Source organism: Phoxinus phoxinus (assembly GCF_949152265.1).
Source record: "Phoxinus phoxinus genome assembly, chromosome: 7".
NCBI lineage: Eukaryota > Metazoa > Chordata > Actinopteri > Cypriniformes > Leuciscidae > Phoxinus > Phoxinus phoxinus.
This window is the reverse complement of record NC_136882.1, coordinates 28,590,303-28,615,332: the sequence shown is the minus strand read 5'-3', so window position 1 is coordinate 28,615,332 and position 25,030 is coordinate 28,590,303. Positions and strand designations below refer to the sequence as shown.

The 25,030-nt window shown below is 38.7% G+C and overlaps 2 protein-coding genes across 5 annotated transcripts; both read right to left on the bottom strand.

Annotated features, from left to right (window-relative positions):
* Nucleotides 1–124: 124 nt before the first annotated feature.
* On the bottom strand, nt 125–19,541 carry nxpe3 (neurexophilin and PC-esterase domain family, member 3). 4 transcript variants are annotated; one of them, XM_079617855.1, is made up of 7 exons: nt 19,508–19,541; nt 18,929–19,221; nt 7,776–7,941; nt 6,168–6,937; nt 5,930–6,000; nt 3,249–3,449; nt 125–2,171 (listed from the first exon to the last, which is right to left on the bottom strand). In XM_079617855.1, exons 3-7 carry the CDS (start codon nt 7,920–7,922, stop codon nt 1,606–1,608), a joined length of 1,755 nt encoding a protein of 584 aa, XP_079473981.1. In that variant the 5' UTR covers nt 7,923–7,941; nt 18,929–19,221; nt 19,508–19,541; the 3' UTR covers nt 125–1,605. The 4 variants fall into 4 exon arrangements, with proteins under 4 accessions (XP_079473981.1, XP_079473979.1, XP_079473980.1 ...); XM_079617853.1 differs by having other exon boundaries at nt 18,576–19,221; nt 19,508–19,537; XM_079617854.1 differs by lacking the exons at nt 18,929–19,221; nt 19,508–19,541 and adding an exon at nt 16,751–16,813.
* A 1,745-nt stretch (nt 19,542–21,286) lies between these two features.
* Nucleotides 21,287–25,030, bottom strand: mpc2b (mitochondrial pyruvate carrier 2b). Its single transcript, XM_079617725.1, has 5 exons — nt 24,659–25,030; nt 22,682–22,722; nt 22,492–22,576; nt 22,313–22,424; nt 21,287–21,718 (listed from the first exon to the last, which is right to left on the bottom strand). Exons 1-5 carry the CDS (start codon nt 24,756–24,758, stop codon nt 21,673–21,675), a joined length of 384 nt encoding a protein of 127 aa, XP_079473851.1. The 5' UTR covers nt 24,759–25,030; the 3' UTR covers nt 21,287–21,672.

Here is a 25,030-nt window from a genome sequence, read left to right as displayed (position 1 = left end):
TATTTTTATAAATCACAGTGCACGATGGGAGATTGGCCTCTAAATATTTTTTACTCAAACATAAACTTCTTTTTTATTAGTAAAATAATTACTAATCTGCAGTGCCAAAGATTATTCAACAGATGTTTAGACAAAAACACAATGGATGCTTCAGAAATTTATTTTGTTCAGTCATGAGCAACACTGGATGATGGATGAGGAATGTTAAGAGCTTCAATCCTTAATCAAAATAATTTTCTCTCTCACATGCAACGGCATCTCTGTTGTGATGACGTGTTCACCAGTGAAAGGATGTACATCTCACTCACATGAGATTGCAGCAATAGTAAATAATTTAATCAATTCTAGATGGACAAAATCAAGTCCTGCCCTAATTTTGTTTTCTCATTAGTGACACTATTTCACTTATACATCATAATAGTGAAGAAAAGATTATAAGAACTTATTTTTCATGCCGACTTATGTCACGCTTTAATAGTAGGCTCAGAGATTTATTTTTTTTCAACTGTAGATAACAATGGAATGGGACAAATGAACACAAAAAAAGGGACAAATGAACACAAAAAAGGGATTTGTTAAGGCACATTAACTGACTGTAAACAACTCTTCCAAAAAAAATCATACCTGGAGTATAATTGTTTTTTTTACATTTGATACATAAAATATAACAGACATACAACATGATATAACTATATACATTTTTGGATCATTCAGGGGTTAATGCAGATTGGGAGAAATTATATTAATACTTATCAAAGGCTTGACGGGCAAAATAAATATTAAAGCCAATAATTAAACTGAACAGAAAGGTTAAATGTACACTTAGATAGTAAAATTTTATTTATACAGTAGTCAACATTTGAAGTGGATCAAAAAAAGTTAAAGTTGTCCTAAGACAAGAATGTTTATTGTTCAAATACATGAATTTTGAACAATACCTGTTCTTGTCTTAGGACAACTTTGATTAAAGATTTTGATCCACTTCAAATGTTGACTACCGTATCTCTGGATGACATTGGAAACCCCTTGCCAGGCCTGCATGCTCTTCATACTTTGCATCAAATTCCAAACATCACGTGACGTATGGCATTTACATCAGCTGGACAGACAGATTATGACCAGCTAATGCATTCAGTTTACCAGGGCACAAAAACAGATGTTCTTGCACTCATAGTTTTTAATACTCTTATATACCTTCTGTAACAATGTCAACTTATTTCCCTAAATGTTATTTACAAACTGATTTATAAATAAATATTTGAATTCTTAATTTTTATCAAACGGATTCTGCATACCTCAGAATATTGCCATTCAAGTATAAAGGGCTACATTAACCGTTTGCTTTTTTATTTCTAATCAGCAAATTCATTATGAACATTTGTAAGCCCAAACAGGCAGAGGTTTGGAAGAGTAAGAATCTCTTCCAAGTGTTGCCCACAAATGTCAGAACCGTTATCCTCATGGCATGGGCAATGCTCCTACATATAGTGCACCTGCACCTCTGGTGACCCGAGTTCAATTCCCAGTGCCGATCCTGTTCCCCTCTCTAAAAAAGGCCTTAAAATAAATATCCCTCAAATACTGCTAGAGAAGTTTAGCCTTGCATTAGCCCTGCCTTCTCTTTCTCCTTACTGGGCAGATGTGGGAAAGGACGAAGTTAAGCATGTTTGATATAATGTCAGGTGGAGGGTGTAGCTGATGAGGGTAGTGATGGGCCAGTGTCATCTCCCAGGCGTCCACCAGCTGGACGTTAAGACCTTTAAACATGGCTCGGAGCACTGCGTCAAGCTGTTGAGAGTACCAGTCGCTGTTGAACATGCTGGACTCCGGGTCCAGTTTCTGGAGGTTGGCTGTGCGGATCAGGACCAAAGTCGCTGGTTCTCGGTTCAGCAGTCGGATCACCGCCCTGCGGATGTGGCGCAGGCGCCGTATGTAAACCTGCACTGGGTAAGTGCTGAAATGTGACCAGATGCTAATCACGACCACGGTGTTCGAGCCCCCTCGTAAGCCATCCAGCTCATTTGAGATATAGTGCATCTCAGCCGAGAACACGGACGTGAAGCGGATCGGCGGCCCGTGGCAGCGGTATCTCAACAATATGTTGTGGTTGCTGTCGACAGCCATGTACGGGCCAACATTCTTCGGGCTATGAAAGTTGAATTCTTTAAGCTCTATAATGTTGAGGGAAAAAAAGGGGGTGAGATGTAGATATGAATCGGGAAAAGAAAAAAGAAAATGTTTAAAATACTTCTTTAGGATGAGGATATATGGAAAAACTCACCACAGACCACAAACAAATCTCTATACTTCAGTTGTCTAAGGAAACATTTACACTGTTGTTTTTAATGGAATCTATTCAATATGTCTATACTATAATAATACAATATTTTATTTTTATTATGAATAAAATAAAAATATAATGATAATAGTAATATTATTTACATATTTATATTTTATTCAATATACAAATTTAACAAACCATTAAGAAATGTATTACTATAGTAGTAATAATTCTATTGTAATGTAAATTAAATATAAAGTAAATTTAATAACAATATTATTATTATTTTACAGTATAATGCTAATACTAATATTAGTATTAATTTGTTTTAATCTGTCTTAAACTGTCTCAATTTCTTTGCTTTCAAACTTAAACCATAGAGCTTTTATTTTAGCATAAAACACAAGAAAACCTTAAAGCTTCTCTTTTGTTGAAATAATGATTCTCATTACAAATTTGAAAAGATGGTTGTTGTATATTGCGTTTTTTAAATGCACATTATAGGCAACTCAAACTCACAGCACTTGCAAAGATGATGTTTGTGTGGAGTGGCATGTACGCTCTGAGACATTTAAAACACTGGATCATGAGCCACTCACACGTAAAGGCACACAGTATTTTAAGCACTGAATCTATGAGCTCTTGTTTTATGCCTTTTTTTTCCTTTTTTTTCTTTTTTTTTTGACAACTCAAAACACCTGGATCAATCCTCACAGACCCCCCCCCCCCCCCCCCCAATTTGAAAAATGTATCAGATCTACACAAATCACCTATTTTGTATCCAAAACGTAAATTTTCTGCTTAAAGGTGTGCAAAATTAATTTATGTGTGTGTTTATTAAAATAAATTATGTGCCAATAATTTTTGTGTGCTCTGGTTTGTTGACATTGGGTTGGCTGAAGAATTTTAAGATGTGATCAAAACCACAAAAATCACCTTTAAAAAGATTTCCAAAAATATTACAGACCTGGAACATGGGCAATGAGATACTCGTACCACTGTCGCACAGTGGAGTCTCCATACATGTACACCATTTTCCCTCTAAGACACTGGGTTATGACTGAAGAGCCATTAAACTGACGCATGACGACACCACTCAACGGCTTCCATGATCCCTGGTAGTAGTAACCGGAAGGAGTGAATTTAAGGTGCTTCCCTTTGGTTCGTACTGGAAGGAAACAGAAATATTAAGGTTTAATAAAGGAAAGAAAGAAGTGACAATGAGGAAAATGTTGGTTTATTCCAAACTGAGCAAAAGACATTTTAGAAAATGAAGATGAGAACAAACTGTTTAATTTTGTTGTCAAGTCCTTGGATGTAACTTTGTGTTTTTACTCCCTGTTGTGTGGGAGGGTATACTGTATGTGTCTGTTTTCCTTTAGCCTTTGTGCAATGCACTAAGCTCACTTGTTGAATTGTTAAACGGTGTAAACTGGTAATTGTATTACCACTTGTTCCCCCGGTTTCACGGACAAGGCTTAAGCCTAGTCCTAGACTAAAATGCACGTTTGAGCTGTTTTAATTAAAAGCAACTTGCACTGACATTATTATTATTTCAGTGCCATTGATTTGTCTCAAGATGTACACCAGTAATGTTTTTTTCTAAGGCACGTTTATACCAGCTACTTAAATGTCCAAATTGAAATATGGCCTAATCCTGTCTTAATCTGGTCTGTGAAACCAGGCCTTAAAGGGGCTAACTTCATGGGGAGTCGGGTGCCAATTTATTTTACAATCCATTTTTCTCCTGTTTACGAAATAGCAGGGAAGTATAAAGCCGTTTATTTAGCTTTTTGTTTTGATTTAGGAAAGATGCATAACCGGAGATAGAGGTTTTCTGTTTGTTATTTTGGCCTGTCTCCCTCCCGGAGGTTTTTAGTTACTTTCCCTCAACTGTTTTGTCTAAAATAAACACCTACTTTTGCTGCTTTCGATTGCTTGTTGTGAGTGTTTGACGTTTCTTGAGTCACAAAACAGCATTTTATTACAATGATTTCTGAAGAGAAGCCTGAAGTAATGGCTGCAAAAATTCAGCTTTGCCATCACAGAAAATAAATTACTTTTTAAAATGTATTAAAATAAAAAAGTAATTTTTGTACTAATATTTCACAATATTACTGTTATTAATCAAGCGCAAGTTTTAGTTCAGGCAGGCCATGTAGGCAGACTATCAGCTGTTCCACCTTCTCCAAATACCATGATTCCACACCTAAGGTGGATATATATAATAAGGGCGAGCGATATGGACAAAAAAATTATATGTCCATATTTTTTGTCTGAATGGCGATATACGGAATACATCTCTGTATTTTCTACTTTTTAATATTTGGATTAAAAATTTTATATTTTCTGTATATATTTAAAAAATGTTAATTCACAGTACAGTACTGCTCAAAGTTATCCTACAAACAATGTTCACAATGAAGGATATGAGAACAAATATAGTGAAGGCAACCATGTAGGCCATGCTATTTATTATGAGCAATAAAGGCTAAAATCACATTAAATTCTCATATTATAATCTAAAAAAAATAATACTTTTAAATCACAAGTTAAAATCACTAAATTAACCTAAATAAAAACAAAAGTACAGATTAAATGTTAACTGGTAAGAGGTCGGAGGAAAACACATTCACTCATCTGGGAATATAGAAACATTTGGATTTGTGCCGAATGAGAGGAGTCCAGCGCCGGTTTCGGTTTCAGTTTAAAAAGGCTAGCCTAAATTAATTTAGGCTTTAAAATAAAATATAGTTTGTAGGCTAATAAATGGCACTATAATTTATGTTTATTTTACACTTATATTTTTTATTCTTGTTTTGCATTGAATACCGTTAATTTAAAGGATTTGTTGTGTTATAGTTCGGAAAATAAAAATACATGTTGATATTGTTTGTAAACATTTACTTTTACCGGTATTTTAAATTGTTTTTTAATGTGATAAAATACAACTGATATAAATCCTCTAATGTGAATAAAGGCATATTACACGTCACTACACAACATATGTCCTCCTTATTGCGAGAAAATATGTTGTTTAAACAAGAAAAATTAAGTTTTAACAACATAACATCTCATTATTACAAGAAAAGATGTTGTTAAAACGACATATCTCGTTATTTTGACATAATTTAAAATTTAAAATAATAAGCATGTGGCAGCAATGCGCCACCGTGAAAGCATGTCTCATGTTTAAGACAAACTGGATTATGGACTTTCCCCACAGCAGCTCACTCTGTGTCCTCCGCTATTTTCAGATGTGCTCACAATATCAAACTACTGTACATCGATAAACGGTATTGCCTCATCCTGTATCGTATATAAATATATATTGATTCATCATGCAAACTCGATAAACCGCCCAGCCCTAATAAATGTGGCACCATTACTTCAGTTTAGCCAAGCTTGCAATTAACCCATCCAACCCACATTCTTTTGACACAAGGAACCATAATGCCAAAGACAATACTGAATCCACAACAACAACAAAACATGTATTGCCAGAGTGGTCCTGACTGAACTGTTTTGATTCAAATAAATGCAGACTTGCTGAGAACAAATAAAGACTTATTTCAAAATATGTTTGAAAAATCTGACCGACAAAACTTTTGAACGGTAGTGTATATGATATTTCATGTGAAACGTTACCTTTAGAAGCAGGTAGAACAGTCACATTGTCCACCCCTGCAGAATGTATTGGGATTTTGATATTTACTCCACTAGATCAAAACAAAATTAAAATGTCGTTCATGAAGAATGCAGGAAAAAAGGTGCTCTTTTATCATGAAATTGAAGTATTTATATATCAGCATTCTCAGCACACTAAATATTGGCTTAGGCCAACAAAAAACAAAAACAGTATTGCTGTAGTTAACTTCTCACTCACCTGTGGAAGAACTGTGACTCATTAACAGTGAGAAGGTGTTTCTTATACCCCCCTTTTGAGTGGTTGATCCGTGTATCACAGTCCAACATCTTAGGCTTATAACAGAACCAGGGTTCTCCGGTCTGTGGGTCTGTGTAGTTGCAGAGCGGCTGCTGTTTGAGTGGCAGACATAAATTACACAAAGTGGTCTCAGAGAGGTACCCTGAGCGGAAGAGGCTCTTGAAGAACACTCGGTCCGATTGCTCCTCTCTCAGTCGCTTGAGGACCATCACGGCCTCGCTGGAGTGAATCATGGTCAGTTCCACCTGCACAACACCTGACCAAAGCAGTGGGAAAAATACAGTGTAGTTTCCATTGTTGTGGTCGTATACCTGCCCCGCCACACCTGCCGCCAGCTCAGGTGTGTGAAGTCGTGCTACTAGGAAGTCTCCTCCGTGTTTTTTGGGCTGGCCCAAAAAGTTTTGCATCTGTACCTTCACTACAAACTGCCCACCAACCTGCAGCTCTCCAGGATCTTGAATAGTATAATAGCTCTGTGCAGGATCGCTACTTTGACGCAACGGCAGTCCTAGTATTGATGGCTCTGGCCAGGCAATGGATTTGAGAAGATAGTTCTCCTCCCTGGCTTCCTCTGCGGAGGGCTCCTGGCCGAGGTGGGCACAGAATGAGTAGTTGAACTCCACAGGTAGAAGAAATTCAGAGGTCTTCAAGACTGACTGGATGCTATTTTGAAGCTGATAGAAGGTAGATGCTGTCTGACAGTTCCAGCTCTGCAGGAGACAAAATCACAGAAGCTTCAATGTGATATTTCAATACAGAGAAAAAAGTCTTGAGAGTTTACAGCCAAAATGAAATTAATTTGGCTTATTGTTGGCCTTCGAAAATAAGTGCATCATCATGGGAAGTTTAAAATAATGCATGTATTCGACAAAACCTGCTTTTTACCCTGCCTTTAAAAGTAATGGAGATCTTATTTTAACAGTAGTGTTTCTTTACAAACAAAACTGTAACATGGCAATAAGTGAATAATCTATTTATACTTCACTGCTGTGTACTAAATAACATAAATTGTGTTGCCGTACATCCTGTTGTGTGACCACAAAGAGCTAAATTGTAGTATTATCTTCTTCTAGGACATAGGTAGTTAGCTAGCAGATAAAAAAAGTATTGCACAAAGAACGGAAATATGAACTACTACGTGCTTCCACACTGCAAAATAAGATGGATAGTTACTGATGTGTTGTTCAGTAACTAGACAATAGTTGAACTAGATCCTCTCCCCTACAACATCTTTTATTTTTTAAATCCTTAGCCAATTGCATAAACATAGCCAATATGGTAAGATAGTGTCTTGAGTTCTAGTATGACCCACTAGCAGTTAGTCAGGGGCAGCCTTACTTTTCAGTATCAAATTAGGCCAATCTACGTTTTTATGTTACTGATTTAAAATAAAATAAATGAACCATTTGAAAGAAAAATAATTGATGTCTAACTTGTAAGACTAGTATTTTAGAGGTTTATGCAAGCAGCCAGAATCTGATCAATATACTGTAGTGTACTTACAAACCATTATAACAAACTAAAACACAAGATGAGGCTTCTACTCACTTCCAAGGAGGTGATATTCCACAGCAGGAATAGAAGTCCTGACAGTGCCAGCAGAGTAAAGACCGGAACATATTTGGGAAGGTATTTCTCCATGGTTTCAACTTTCCTCTCTCTGTCATCCTTCTGTCCGACACTACAGTGGGTCATGGCTGGCCATTATTGCATGCTAAGCAAATAAGACAAACACAAATATCATATAAGCAGCAGCTGCTATGGAGGAGGGTCTTTGGGGACTTTGAATTTTTGGAACACAGTGTGTTTCACTAAACAAATAAAATAGGTTGTATAAAATGTATTTTGTTATCCCAGTAACGTTACTCAAAAGCAGTCTGTTCGTGATAAAAAGCACTCTGCTGGTACCGTTTATTTTACATGCACATCATATTCCACTAAACTTTTAGATTAGGTGCTTTTAAACAGTAGGTGCTGTTAAAAATAACAACTCAAATAAATATAATGCGGTTTTTATTATAATAAAGTGTATTTGAATAATACAAGTAAAAATATAATGAATATGTAGTGCACATGTTTAGCAAAATACTCCTCTCTATACTAGCTGTTTTTCTAGCCAACTAACGTTAGTTACGTGCTATGGCTTTCCTGAGGTAAGTTGTGTGACGTTATTCTCCAGTTGTTTTATTGACCTCGCTCTTTCCGTGGTTAAAAAATGGATCGATATTATGTAAGTTAAGAGGCACATACATTTCGCTACGTTGTACTGTAACGTATGTATCTTTAAACATAACGTTAACGTAGAGTAGAGTAACGTTAATGATCGGTTCACGTGCCGCTTAAAAAAAGGCACTACTACTACTACAGCGATCTGTCACGTCACATTTATAAGCGCCAACCGGTTGTTTGAATTTCGTAATAAAATTGATAGAAGCTCAGAACTGCGCATTTTTTTCATGTCAAAATTCTAAATTAACCTGCTCTTTGTTGTCTGTCGGTGTCGGTGTCGGTGTGTCTGTGGAGTGAGAGCGTGTGAAAAGTGTCACATGACGTGACGCTGTGGCGCGAAAAGCAGATGGAGGGAAGACATTTTCTACATAGTACTCTCACAAAAAATGTTTTGCGTTGTTTATTGTTGCTCAAATCAATTAAACCACAAGGAGCTTTTATCGTTGACGTAAATTAAAATAAAAAAAAAACTTTTTAAAGTTGTCGCCTTTAATGATGTTTTGCGTCTGCTTAAACTGAAATTAATATGGATCCTTACCTTTTAACTTAATTAAATATTCACATTCTTCATGGTATCGTTTGCAGGGAAAATAAGCTATTTTATCGCATTGAATACTCATTTGACTTTTATATATTGCATAACTATGCCACAGCGGGCCAGACTAAAAACCCAATAGCTTACCTTGTATGGCTGATCTTTGCTCTAAAAAAATATTTATTTCCCTCTTCCCCCACTTCCCTCACTTTATTTATAAAGCACTATTAAACACAACTTCCGTTAACCAATGTGCTGTACAGAATAAAAAGAAGTAAAACAGGGAACAAAAACTCTAGCAGAATAAAATCAACAAGGACAAACAGGACAGCTGCATCAACGTTTATATTGTACGACAAATACAAAAAAAAGTTTTTAACCTAGTTTTAAAAATGGACAGAGTGTGCGCAGTTCTAATTTCAAAAGGCAGATTGTTCCAAAGTCTTAGAGCAGCAATGGAAAATGCTTGATCTCCTCTAGTCTTTAGCCTAGATCTAGGAGCCACTAAGAGACCTAAGTTTGCAGACCTAAGAGCTCTTGTAGGTTGATGAACTGTCAGCAGCAAAACTTTAAAACTGATCCTATACCGTACCGGTAGCCAGTGAAGTGACTGAAGGACAGGAGTTATATGTTCCCGTTTATGCACTCCTGTCAAAACTCTGGCAGCAACATTCTGAACTATCTGAAGACGATTTATGGAAGATTGACTAATCCCCAAATAAAGTGAATTACAGTAGTCCAGCCTTGTGGTAATAAAACAGTGTATAACTTTTTCAAAATTTTAAAATGAAAAGAAACACTTCGTTTTTACCAGGGTTCTTAGCTGGTAAAAGCTTGACTTCACAACTTGGTTGACCTGTCTATCAAGGGCACTATCCAACACTACGCCCAAGTTTTTAACATCCACAAGGCAAGCCAAGCAGCCAACTGTTCTAGCCTGTTTTTATGGTTAAGAGGAAGGTATATTTGTGTATCGTCTGCATAACAGTGATAACCAATGCTATACTTTCTAAAAATAGTACCAACAGGAAGCATGTATAGAGAAAATAGCATAGGAGCCAGTGTGGAGGCTTGAGGAATTCCACAGGTCAACTTTACTGACGAGGATCGATAGTTACCAATATTAACAGAAAAGCTTCTATTTGTCAAATAAAACTGAAACCAATGCAAGGCTGAGCCTCTAATGCCCACTGTGTGTTCCAAACGAGACAGCAGAACATTATGGTCTACTGTGTCGAATGCAGAAGTCCAAGAGTACAAATGCTACCGAGTCTCCAGAGTCAGTGGCAAAAAAAAATTCATTAAAGGGTTAGTTCACCCAAAAATGAAAATAATGTCATTAATGACTCACCCTCATGTCGTTCTAAGCCCGTAAGACCTCCGTTCATCTTCGGAACACAGTTTAAGATATTTTAGATTTAGTCCGAGAGCATTCTGTCCCTCCATTGAAACTGTATATACAGTATACTGTCCATGTCCATAAAGTTAATAAAAAGATCATCAAAGTAGTCCATGTGACATCAGTGGGTTAGTTAGAAGTTTTTGAAGCATCGAAAATACTTTTTGGTCCAAAAATAACACAAAATAAGACTTTATTCAGCATTTTATTCTCTCCCGGGTCTGTTGTGAATCTGCGTTCACGACTCCGCAGTGACGCTGCTGACGGAAGACGCTGATGACGTGTTATCTGGTGCGCCCGAGCTTCGTTTACAGTCTGAGGGAGACGCACGCTATATTCAAGCTATTCTACATTGTTTGCGTGGATATCATTTTTTTAATGGTGCGTAAATGTGCATGTCGCGGATGAGACACTTTTACAGCGTGCGTTTCCCTCAGTCTATAAATGCAGCTCGGGCGCACCAGATAACACGTCATCAGCGTCTTACGCCATCAGCGTAACTGTGAAGGATTGACAACAGACCCAGGAGAGAATATAATGCTGAATAAAGTCTTATTTTGTGTTATTTTTGGACCAAAAAGTATTTTCGATGCTTCAAAAACTTCTAACTAACCCACTGATGTCACATGGACTACTTTGATGATCTTTTTATTAAAGGATTAGTTCACTTTTAAAATGAAAATTCTGTCATCATATACTCACCCTTAAGTTGTTTCAAACCTGTATGAATTTCTTTCCTCTGCTGAACACAAAGGAAGATATTTAGAAGAATGTAAGTAACCAGACAGTTTTTGGTACCCAATGACTGCCATAGTAGGAAAAAAATATACTATGGCAGTCATTGGGAACCAAAAACTGTCTGGTTACCGACATTCTTCTAAATATCTTCCTTTGTGTTCAGCAGAGGAAAGAAATTCATACAGGTTTGAAACAACTTAAGGGTGAGTATATGATGACAGAATTTTCATTTTAAAAGTGAACTAATCCTTTAACTTTATGGACATGGACAGTATACTGTATATAGGCTACAGTTTCAATGGAGGGACAGAATGCTCTCGGACTAAATCTAAAATATCTTAAACTGTGTTCCGAAGATGAACGGAGGTCTTACGGGCTTAGAACGACATGAGGGTGAGTCATTAATGACATTATTTTCATTTTTGGGTGAACTAACCCTTTAAGCACTTTTAAAAGAGCCGTTTCAGTGGAGTTAAATTTTTTGAAGCCTGATTGAAATATACCGTATTACCAATTTTGTAGTTGGCCAAGAAACTTTGGAGCTGACACAAAACTGCTTTATCTAAAAATGTTGTTAAGAATGGGAGATTAGAAATAGGTCTAAAATTTGATAGATCAGAGGAATCCAAGTTAGGCCTCTTAAGTCTGGGTTGTACTGAGGCATGTTTCAGATACTTGGGAACGACTCCTAACTCAAGGCATTTATTTATAAAATTTAAGAGCGTCGGACTCATTCCATTAAACACTTGTTTAAATAACCCAGACCAGCCCGTGATGCAAAGTGTAAGCAAAACACTTTGCATCATGTATTTTATAATGTCAAGGTATTGCATTTTCTCTCTTTATTCCAGAGCATTTTATGTTTTTATCTATTATCTTTGAACTGATTATGCAATTGGTGTGATACATTTACCTGACATAAGAAATTGTAAACATTTAATTTTCTTCTAATCGACTCTGACATTATTTTCAGTAAAGATTTAAAAAGAATAGTCAAACATTCGCTCACATTTAATGATGCACAGATATCAATAAATCCTTTTTCATTTATGGAGTCAGATGAATTAATGAGTTAATACATGAGAAAATGTAGTTCATTTAATAAAATTACTTTGCAATGAGAAAAGACAGCAGAGACCTTCCCCGCTGATTGGATGCCTCCATTGGGCCAATCAGGCCTTACATTTGCATGAAGAAGAACATTACTACTGGGCGCTGGCATGTGATGTAACTGAAGAGACGAATTAGCATGTTCTTATTAAAGTAACACTAGGTTACTTTTCTTTTTTTTGCTCTCGGGGTCCCCCTAGAGTTGGGAAACAGTATTGTCCTCTACTACTGTCGTAAACTCTGTCATACATGCACGTGCATTTGTTGACAACCATGATAGCCCTGAACACTGTAGGAGTTCACATGCAGGTGTTCTGCTTGCGTCGCGTGTGAAATGTCTTCATCCAGGTACAGTGGCATATATTTCAGCATGTCATATGAATATAATTTCATGGGTTTTATTTTTTTTCAAACGACAAATGATCGCGATGCTCACGTTTACAAGCCAGCGTCATTATAGTAGCCTAGTCTATTGGTTACCGTTTTACTGAATCTATATGATACTTCAATGCAATGTTTGAGTGGTAGGCGAGATATAATAAACATATATCGTCAATATTATAATATCAAGCTACCATAGATGAATCTGCAAATTTTACAAATCGATTTGCATTATAGCTTGAGGCAAGACAAATAAACAAATATCACAGACATGTTAGGTATCCTAAAATATTATTTTGTACATCTTATATATTTACTTGCAAGAATGTAGCCCCTACCAAACTTGTAACTTACACGCCATTTAGACATAGGCTTTCATTTGATATTTGAAAGTCCGCATCGGTCGGACATAGGGTTGCCACCTTTGATTTGTGAAAAACCGGGACATTCAGATTATTATTATTTTTTGTGGTCTGAGTCTGAGTTGTAGGTTGTAAATAGTATTTTCTTTGACACTGGTGGCTCATCCGACTTTGTTGTGTTATCCTCATAGACAGTGGTTATCCTCCTCGTCCGTCTCTCTCCCCATTTCACACAATAGATGTAAATAGACCGTTTTTAAAAAGCTAGCAACTAAACTCACACTGTATCATCTTGGATGTGTGTTGATGCGCGCGCGCGACCGACCGACAGCACAGGCAGTTGCTAGGCGATAAGTTGAGCTTCCAATCAAATAAAAGTAAACGCCTGGCATTGCGTCACATTGGCCAATCCACTGTTTTACCCGTTTTTACCATGGTTTTTACCCGTTTACGGACACAGGATTGGATGTACTGTACACAACTATGAAGAAAACACAGTAACAGTAGACGGAAACGGTTTAATTTGAAACCAGGAAATTCTACTTTAGAAGTACATTTTCACAAAAAAACGGGACAATTCGTGTCCCGGGAAAGAATATGAATTTTCTGGGACTGTCGCTCAAAAAAGAGAATAATCCCTGGAAAACCGGGACGGGTGGCATCGGGCACCCCTCCTCCTCATTCAGCTCACACCAGCGAGGAAACGCTGGCCCAATGTTGATCCTCGTTCTGCCTTTAATGCGATCACTTTCTCGTTTCCTCTTGTTGCTTTCCTCCGACAAAACCTTTGCTTTCTCGCTTTTCTGTCTGCTTCGGCCATGACTATAACATTTGGCAAACAAACGCTAGTTTGGCTCGCACGTCCGATTGAAGGAAGTGGGGGTGGTGGTGGAAGTGACGTATATGCCGTAAAGCAGTCGAATTTTGTAGTTCTCTTTGTTCGCCGGTTACTACCCGAAACCCGAAGTTTAAAAGTACGATTAAAAACGCTACAGACCCTGTCAGGCTATGGCAGACGTGTCATTCAACCTATTGTAAGTCGATGTACCATCACAAGAGACTTGGAAATATATTATTAAGGTTGAAAAGTTACCTGGTGCTGCTTTAATATTAGGATAGGGTTTTAATGCATTAAAAAACAAATCCCATTTACAATACTTATTGGAAAATTGTTTAACGTTAGAAAATTGTATTATAAAAAAAAAAAATCTATTTCCCTGGATCTGACTGGATGGGCAAGCTGTCAAATCGGCCCACCCGTAGCTCCGCCCCTGTTGTGAATGCATAAAATACTTTCATTAAATGGTCAAATATAGGAAACTGTTAGCTGTGTTGCCATGTGTCACGAGATTAAGCAACGGAGAAGATAATACCCTGTCTAGAGAGTGAACCCGCTTATTATAAACCCATCCAACATGCATGCATAGGTGCATTTTTTTTGACATAACGCATCACCCAGCATACCCAGTTATAAAAGTCACCGCGCTACAGGCGGCCTCCCGGGGCGGGACTTCTCTTGTCTGGGCTGACCAGCCCAATCCTGTGTTCCGCGAATCTTCGCGGGCAACCTCCCGCTCGTCGACTCTGGTGATGACGACGACGTGGGCCTTCTCGGGGTCTCAGAGGACGAGGAGGCCATCCCGCCCTCTGGTGTTCCTCAACATTGAGTGGGCGGCTCCACAAAACGCCACCGACCAGGAAAGGGACTTTTATGACGGGAAAGTGCTGGGACCCCCTCCCGGTCCGAGGAAACAACTCTTCCTCCCAGCGTGCGCGAAGCACATGAGGCCCTACTGCAGCGACCCGCTCGATCTTAATCACGGTCTCACGGGTCTAGAGGTGAAGGATATGGCGGCTCCCGGCATGGGTGATCCCCCCGCTATCGAGCCATCGATCGCCAGGCACCTCAACCCAGTCCAGGACGGGCTGCTCGCTCCCCTGAAGCCGGTCTTGCCTAACAGGATGGACCGTTTTTCTGCCTCTGTGCACTAGGCTGCTTATAGATCCTCGGCCTTGGCTGTCAGGGCCCTAAATGTTTCCTCCCTCCTCTCCGCTTACCAGGCGGAGATTTTGGGCGACTTATGCCAACAGTTGGACAAGGGATTCCTCTCACCTTCGCTGTAGAAGGACATCATTATAGTTAATGACCTCGTCCTCCGTTATGCTCGTCAGGCCGTCCAAACCTGTGTACGCTCCATGGCGCTTTCTGTGGTGGGAGAGCGCGCACTCTGGCTGAACCTGTCAGGCCTTCCTGACAGTGAGAAGAGGCGCATCGCGGGTGTCCCGGTAGAACACATTGATGCAGCAACGATGCGACGACAAGAAAAAGGAAGACGAGGCTTTCAAGCTATGCCTTTCCAGGAAGGCGGCCCCACACCAGGTGCCCCCTGCGCGTTTGCCATCGAGTCCGTGCTCACGAGCCGCAAGCTCTTCGGACTCTCTTCCTGCCCTAGAGCCCCTGTTCAAGAGACGTAGGGTTTCTTATGGAGGGATCGGCCACCCACCTCTCGAGGCTGCCCAGCCCATGTGTTCAGTGGACGTTATGTGTTCTCCCCCCACGCTCAGGGGGTCTGTTGTGAGGAAAAGTGCAAAAGCAGTGTCACCACACCGCACATACTGTGCTCCCCTCACCCAGTTAATAAAGGCTTCGGCCCCATTGTCCAAAATAATAATTTAAACAAACGAATCAAATGAATTCTGGCTTACAGAACCTCACTGTGAGTGTATTGGGCAATCGGGCAGCTGTCCATGTCTCTCCCATAGGTGGATCTCGTACACGAGATGATGAAAGAGAACAATAGGTTACTGTCGTATTAACCCCGGTTCTCTGAAACATCGAGTGGAGAGATCCACCACCTTTGCCCCGCTTACCGCACGAGAAGCGAATATACTTACTGGAGAACAGTAGCGCTTGCAGGCGTTATATGCCCCTAGGTAAGGGGGCGGGGCCTTACCTGACATTGGCTGCGTGGTTCTGTCTGTCTAGCCAGACTTGGTGCAATTGGATGCTTCTGCAGAGGTCAGGTACGGATGCTCTTCCCATAGGTGGATCTCTCCACTCTATGTTTCAGAGAACCGGGGTTACGACAGTAACCTATTGTTTCGTGGACCATTTGCCAGCCTCTGTTTCCTGCCTCAGTGAGTTTTCTTGTTTGGAGATTCTGTTCCTGATCTGGAGTCTGCTGTCTCTTCACCTGCACCTACCACTATCACCGGGTTGTCCATCGAAGTCCCTGCGTCACTACTTGAAGACTTCTGCTGCATCTTTGACTTTCTACCTGTTCACTATTTACACTCATTAAACTGCTTTTACTTGCAATTGTGTCCTCCACTACTTGAATCATGACAAAACGATCTGACCAGAACATGGATACAGCAAGTGATCCAACATTGAGTGAATTCATGAACCGTGACAGTTTCTAGTTGGCTTATTTAATGTAGAGAATAAATTTTAATTTTAATACAATTCTTCCAAATTATAACCCTTTGAAATACCATTTTCACTCTTGTTCTCCAGAAAAAAAGAAAAGGAAAAAAAAAGATTTAAAAAAAAAAAAATCGAGAAGAATTTGAAAGTAGAAAATAACGGGAAAATAAAATCACAATAAATAAAATTTACTGCTCACAATATCAGTCTCAATATGAATTAGGATTTTACTAAATCTCAGTTCCAGTTCATTGCTGCTTGCACAGGATCCTTCTTCCGCAACTGAGTTCTGAGCAACACGGTTCAGTCAGAAAGGGAGAAAAAACATATGCACAATCCTACCACTCCGTTCATTCCTTGATCCACAAAGCTCGCCAGTTTGTTGGCATGGCTCGCCAGTTCCTGCTGTAAACAGTAAAAAAACACAAAGAAATATGTCAAAATGACCGGCTTGGTGAGTATTCGTTTAAACACCGTCGGTTATGTCTTGAAATAAACATGTTCAAGGAACACTTGGAAGAGAACCTTAACCTCTCCTATTTAAAGATCGTACCCGGACAACTGCCTCTGTTCCTTCCTGCTTGCAAGCCTGAACACTGCCGCCAGAGCGCAGCTGTCCAGGGAAGGTCCTCAAGGGAGCTTCATCGACTTCGTGGAGTGGCGTCCTGCAAATCACCGCTCCTCGTCGGCAACGAGAGCGTCTCCGCCGTGACGTTAGTCAGTACCCATGAAAGCGATGGGTGAAACACTGCCACAGAGCCTGAGTAACGCATGTCTGACCAGGTGTGTGAGCCGGCTGCTTATTAATCGCCAAGTGCTAGTGGTGTTTGAGGGGATGGAAGTGAGCCCTGCCCACCGTACTGGAACTCTGTGTTTTTCGAGAGGATGATACCCTGCCCCCATTGCTTCCGCATGAATCTGTTCTGTCCTGATCACGCTGGTCCGCCCAGCCTCCCTCCACCACCTCTAATGACTTTGTTTCATCATTATCTGTGCGTGTCTTCAGTCCCCAGCCACTCCAACTACCCAGTCATCGCTACCTCCCATCAGCCCCTCTGCAACACCTCTGCCTCCTTTCACTGGAGTGGCAACACATCGGGCCTGCTGGGAGCCATCTCTGCCTGGATGTTGGGAGCCCGTGGGGAGCTCCTCGACCTGTCGTCCTGGCTTCTGTGCTCCTTCCTCTCTCAATGTCAGCAGTGACCATCGGACTTTCGGCCTCCCCGGAATGTTGGCTTCACCTGTCAAAGATCGCCGCGCTTCTGCTGGAGTCTTGCAGGACGACTGCTGCTCTCCAGCCCTCGACTCCTTCGGCTAGCTCTGCCCTTCCTCAGGCTCCTTCCTCGGTCATTCAAACTCAGCCCTCTGGATTCCTGCTGCCATCTCGGTGGGTCGTCACTGCGGCTCTGTCGCGGCCGCCTAGGTCATCAGAGTCCGGTCGCACATCGGCTCCCGCTACATCGGCTCCCACCACATCATTGTCGTCTCTGGTCGTCCCTATGGTGGTATCTGTCTCTACACCACCATGGCTCCTCCCTACAATGCCGACGTGGGACACTGTCTCGGCTGTGGCCTAAATCTTTGTTCTATTTTAAGCAATAGTTATTTCAGCTAGTTATAAATAAATCAACTGATTACTTCTAGCTACTTCAAAATTGTCTAGTAAAGCACAGAAAATATTACTCAAATCATTAATTAGATTTTTTTAAACAATCTATTACTTTCAAATTATATTTGGAATTCAGGTATGTCAAAAAATTTGCTTTTTCATTACTATTTTACTTTTAATGCAATGTTTACTTAACAGATCAATATTTGCAGGCTGCATGCTAATGTTTTATTAATAGCATCAACAATGAACTCCTTTTTCTTTTCTTTTTCTCCAAATATGAAAATAAAATATGTTTGCAATGGTACAGAGAACAGTACAATTTTACTGGTAATGTATACATTTATGTATAAACATTTATAATCTAGTGCATTGCAAAACAAACCCATTTTTCCACATAAGTTATTTTTTAGAATCTAAACGCCGAATATCAAAACAACTTTATTTTGGTGCATGACCGGATGCTAAAGCATACATACAATGACGTAAAGATTGAAAATTCACGTAACTGCATATTCTCGAGGCTGTTAACGAATGTAGCATCAATCATTAACTCACCTACTGCACTGATGCTCCAGTCCTGACGTGCTGCTGATGCTGACTGCTTTGTTTTATCCATTATGAACCCAACATCATGACCAACAGTCAAATTAACGAAATAAACGAGTCACTGAAGCAGATTAGATCAGAGGACATCTAGCAGTGGCTGCGCATCGACAGTCGAGACTCGAGAAGCACTTGCTAACATTCAAATCACGAATCGCATCATCGTTTCCGCCCCAGTTGTAAACAGGAAAAAACGAGATACAGGTACTGGTCATATGATTTCGTGTGGTCACACATTGCGCTTTAATAGGAAATGAGAAATATTTTTTTTTATGTTGCATCAAAGGACGTTCATAATGTTTTACCTCCATAACTGAGGTCGCATTTGTCGACTGCATACGCCATTGAGTCTGCTCCGTATTACAACTTTCAGGTTTGATTGGACAGCAATCCAAATGTGACAAGTTTGCAATATCCCAAATTCGTCCTTTTGTCAAGCAATCCACGAATGAACTGTTGGTGGTGGGATTTATTTTTATTTTTCTTTACTGACCAAGACTAATAACAATATGTTGTTCGGTAATTATAAAGAATGTAGTTTCAATTTTAAAAAAATATTTGTTGATGATAATGTTAAGCTGCACTGCAGTGAGGAACTCTATGGCAAGCCATTTTAACATTTAACAGCTAGACTGGATATGTGTTGCAGATATCTGTAATTCAGTTTTGCCTAGTCAAAAAGAACATTTCAGATATCCGCAACTACATTCTTCCTATCCATAATTGTCATTTCAGATATCCATAAAGACATTCTTCCTAGGACAAATGACATCACTTTTACCATTCATTTGTATGGGGTTTATCATTACAGATATCTACAATGTTAATTCCGGATAGTCAAACTTAGCTTTTAAATGTTAAAATGGCTTGCCATAGGAACTCACTCTATTGCCTCTATTATGTGTCTCTGATTGGTCGAATGCGCTGACGTCACCTTGATGACATTCATACTAGGCGCCAATCCAGACATTGATGGCTGAATCCGAAATCGCAATATTAAAAAATAATTAATTGTATTTCACCGACACTGCTTCACCTTATCAAAATTGAACCGATGTATAATCATGTAATTGGTTCTCTTCCGGCTCACACTGCTGGGGGCCTTTCTATTAGGGATCAAATTAATAATAGTATTAATCTTAACTAAAGAAAAAAGTGTTTCACCTAAGGCATTTATTGGTGAAATGGAAACAGGATTTTCATCTGAGCCTACCCTTTTTTTCAGAATATGTAGTCACATATGAATAAATATGTAATTCTTAATAAAGTCAAAGAAACAGATATTATCCATGTGATGATTTTATCAGTAAGTTTAAAGAATGGGTTTCTTCATTATGCTGGTTTTGTAAAGAGGCAACAGAAACAATTGTACATATATTTTTTTTAGTTGTAATTATACCAAATTATTTTGGTCCAAAGTTTATGTTTATTTTTTTTTAGGTATTTTACAAATGTAACACTATAACTGATATAATTTATGGATTGATGTCGGTTTATTGGAAATAGATAGGCTAATATAACTAATAAAATAATTATATTTGGGAAATATAGTCTACATAAAGCAAAATGTATGTTACCAAATGGTAGACTACAGGTTTTTTTTTACGACTCTCTAACTTCAATACAGAATAATCGTAAAGATGTTAAGACATCTTAGCTGTTGAAAAGGATAGCCTACTTGATGTAGACTATTAGATGTATGATTTATTTTATATATATATATATATATATATATATACAAAATGCAGAATTGTGATCTTATTTTTTTTTATAGATCCAGGTGTTTTTTATGACTCTATATTCCCCTATTGTTATTGCAATAAAAAAAAGAATCCGAAATCGCCCCCTAAACCCTCATTCACTATTCATTTGAAGGAGTGAGTGAATTCGGACAGCCGTTGATGATACCTGCCAACAAAACGTAAGCTATGCATTGTTTTACCATGTGGATGTAGATCACAAAATCTGCATTTCCATTGACGTCACATTTTCATTCCACTGACCACAATGCAGTTAGTAGGCCTACCACACGGGGTCAGCAGTGTACTGTCACAAAATATACTCCCTTCTATTTTACTTATTACATAATGAAACAGCAAACATTTCAAATAGCAGTATGCGCGACTGTTGTCAAATGTGACATTACCGTCATCTTTAATTCGTGAGTGGTATCCAGGAAATCGTTTATTTAAAAAAAAAGAGAGAAATGAAATGGACAAGCTGCATGCTTGTATTGTGGGATTTTTGTGCTTGGGTTGTTTGCTGCATTTTCTGGCAAAATGTTGTAGCATCTTGTATTTCAACCATACACCACATTTGCATAATATGAGCAGAAATTGTATTAGTATGATATTCTGATACTTGCCAATAAAGAGTAACTTAGAAAGTACTTTATTTATAATGCAAGACAGGTGAATAACTAGAGAGATTAATGCACATGTGAACATGTAAAAGCACACTAGATTCTAAGAGCAAGATGCTTTTAGTAAATCTGACTTTAATGTTACTTTATTTTGATGTGAATTAAAAATATCCAATATGACAATACAGTTCATTTATATTTCATAATGTATGGGTTTTGACAAACTATTTCATGTTATGAATATGACTGTGTAATAAAACAAAAATATTACAGCTGTTTTAAAGAAAAACAAATAATGAAAGACTTTTCTAAAATTTATTGGGAGAAATTCCGTTAATAGTATGACAGAGGCTGAGTGAAGAAATTCACTCAATAGTAAGAACTCAAGTGCATTGGATGGAAAGCACCTTTATCAAGATGCATTTCAAACAAGCATTTTAAAGAATGCACAATCATACTAATATGAATATGTAACATTTTGTGCGTTTTTAACAACCGTAATGTTGCTATAGGTACTAGTGGCACGGGACAATGACCTGAACTCTAAAAAAAATCAGATGATCTCTGTTCATGAAGAAAGTGTCTGGAGGCTCTACTGGATGACTGATGATGCAGGGGAAGATTCTGGGATACCAGTTAAGGAGAGTCCCTTTCGGTCCTCTAGTTGCACTTTACACAGCACTGGTATCAAGCCTGTGCTTCTTTATCCTTTGCCTTCTGTTCCCTGTTATACCTGTGGGGATTAAAGAGCACATATATTGAAAATCCCCCACACTTAGTCACACACCTAAATTGCCCAATATGCTGAAGACCCTGTCTGCTTTATTGCTACTATTGAAAATCTTGATAAAGTGTAGATTATCAAAAAACAAGCTTTGAGATCACAACTGATAAAATGTGGGAAGTGTTTTAGAACAGAATGTTTGTTTTTTAAAGACACAACAGCAACAAAGCATCCCATTTAATTTAAAGTGGCCTAACAAAGGGTTTGGGTGGGGGGGGAAATTATATAACCCCTTTAAAATTACCATTATGACCCATTTTAGGTATTGTCAGACATTAAATTAGGCCGTACAGTTGATTGCTTTTATAAGCTTTTTTATTATATACATCTACATAGCTGATGTTTAAGTTCCCCTCTGTTGATCTGTCACAGCCACCGACTGATGTTCACATGTAGCTGTTGTGAATGACATGACATCAGATGGCTACTGTGCATGACAGTCTAAAATAGTTGAAAAATTGTCTAAAATCAAGAACATTCCATTTATGTGATTTTACACCGCACACTCCTGAATGTATTCTATATGTGAATGAATGTACTCACTGCCATATTCTGTAGAGCTGTGATCCTCCCGCACCTCCAACAAAGAAGTTTACAGCAAATAGATTCCAGTTCTTGGGTATAATAACCAGGGAATACCTAGACCAAACAAGACCTGAAAAACAGAGTGAATGAGATTTGGAACTTCTAAATGTGCACATTTTAAAAAAGAGTCGTGATACCTGTGGCTGTCAGCACAGCAGATTGGGAGATACTGAGTTTATCTGCTGGACGTGCCATGTCTGCTAAGCCAGCGAAGACCAGACTCTATGTGAAATCACAAATAAGTGAGAAATGAAAAGAAGAAAAAAAATATATATATACAAGAAACTATACAAAGAACATCCAGACACTGTATGTTGTTAATCTTACCCATTTAAACATTGGTGCCCAGAAAAACACAGTCTTTGGACCTAAACAAAGAGCAAATCAATTAATCAATTCAGTTAAACTCATGGTTCACAAGTAAAATGTTCACAGAAAATGTGTGTAATTGTGATAGGTTTCAGATGCGTTTCAACATACAAAACGAACCAATACTTGATATTTACATACTGGCACTTTTTTTTCATTACCCATTATCCTTCCAAAACATAAAGGTAAATGTAAACAGATTTTTTTTATTTACAGGACAGGAAAGTGCGTGGAGGAAGGGACAGGGGGACTGGGATCGGGACACAGACTCAAACCTGCATCCCTGTGGCTCTGTGTTGTGAACTTAAATTGATTTTCAATAAGAAATACAATGTACAATGCCTGATGATACAATTAAAGGGGGGGTAAAATACTTAGTTTCAGTCAATCTCATGTTAATCTTGAGTACATATAGAGTAATAGTGCGTCCTTCATATCTCCAAAAAGTCTTTAGTTTCATCATATTTATAAAATAAAAATACAGCTTTCCGATTCTATCCGGAAAAAGCCGAGGTCCTTGATTCTGGGCGTGGGCGGAGCTATAGAGTCAAGCGGGAGCATTCACAACATACAAACTGCATCCACTGTTCCAGTAACACTGGGTTCTTTGGGAAGCTGAACAAGGTAAACTTTCCCTCACATCCCAAAACACACTTTTTTGGAGACATTTTTGACAGCAACCATTCCTATTTAGCGCTGCTGATGATGATTTCCGGTAGTAGCGCGTCGCAGAGCGCGGTCTTTCTCTCCTCTGGTCGACGTGTGCGTGAACGCGCTTTTCCGAGAGCAATGCTCATATAAGGAGTTCCACTCTGGTCTACGTCATTAGATCTACGATAGAAAAAAACCGGCCGAAACGTGTTGCAACCCGGAAGTATGATTTTCAGCACAGAAATTCTCTGTTATTCGTTCAAAATAACTTTTCAAACTTTGGCCATTATTAGCATGAGAATCCATCTCTTTAACACTGTAAACAACTCTGAATACATGAAACACCATTGTACCCCCCCTTTAAGGACTATTATTTGTAAACACCGAATATTTGAGCAATCAGTGAGACTAAAATGCATTAATCAGCTTACATTGGAGTTCGTGCCATCAGTGATCTACATAATACAACAAATTTGTTTTAAAACATTGAGAAAACAATCTGCATTAAAAAAAGTAATATCATTTAATAAAAACTCAGTCATCTCTAGCGCTTAATATGACCCCCTCCCTCTGGCAAAGGAGAAGCTAAGGTCAAAATATGTTGTGCTATATGCCAACACAGTTCTTTTGCTTAATCTTTTTTTAGTTTATTTCTTGTCAGTCCACCTCTGTTTATCAACACACATGTAATTTGATCTCTATTTATTCTACCACCAAAAACTAGTTGAACTATAAACACACTGACTCTCTTAAGAGAAATAATGTGAGGTTATTTTAACAAAAAATATAGAGAATGTTATTACTGAGAATGATATCTGCCTGTAAAGGGCAATTTGCACAACTATACAGTTTCATTTGGAGTGCCAAAAACACTCATACAAACATTTAAAAAATCTGGGAAAGTGTCAACAATGCATCATGGTTCCATCCAGGAAAAAAAATTATTCTACATATTATACAGCGCCTATAATTCATTACCATATAGATACACGTCTAACACCTTCCTAATATAATCAACATTTTCTATATCTAAGAATATATTATAAGCTACATTTTCATCAAAAGAGATTATTTCTGTTATATTCGTGTACCAAGCTCATTATTACCTTAATTTTAAATACCGGAGTTACTGTTTTTTGACCAATAAGACAAAATACCTGCTCAGGTAGCAGTCTCTATGGCTGCACTGTCATATGACACACATCAGTGTTTGCCGCCACTTCAAGAGGTTAATAGGATCAGTGTCAGTGACAAAAAGGTTCACACTAACAGCATTTGTGTTACCTGCGGGGTGGTTATAAACAGGTCTCAGTTTAGCCGGCAGCATATGCTCGATCCTGGCGAGGATTCTGTGGTAAGAAGCTCTCAGCCCCACCAAAGCCATGATGACTTCTAAACAAGCTAAATGCTACCACTGCACGCACGAAAATACAGCTTAGGACGTGCAGAACACTTTAATGCTATTGAACCGTGGTGTTTCCAAAAGGCAAGAGCCCGTAGTCAAGAAAACAGGACCTTTGGACGAGCATAAAGTACAAAGTCTACGTTATTGTCCTACTCTCGACCTTGCTACTGCAGTTTACTGGTATGTTGTCGTTGTGAAGTGTCAGTGGGGACGCGTCGCAAAGTTAATTGCGTCATGACGTTCTGTGGTAT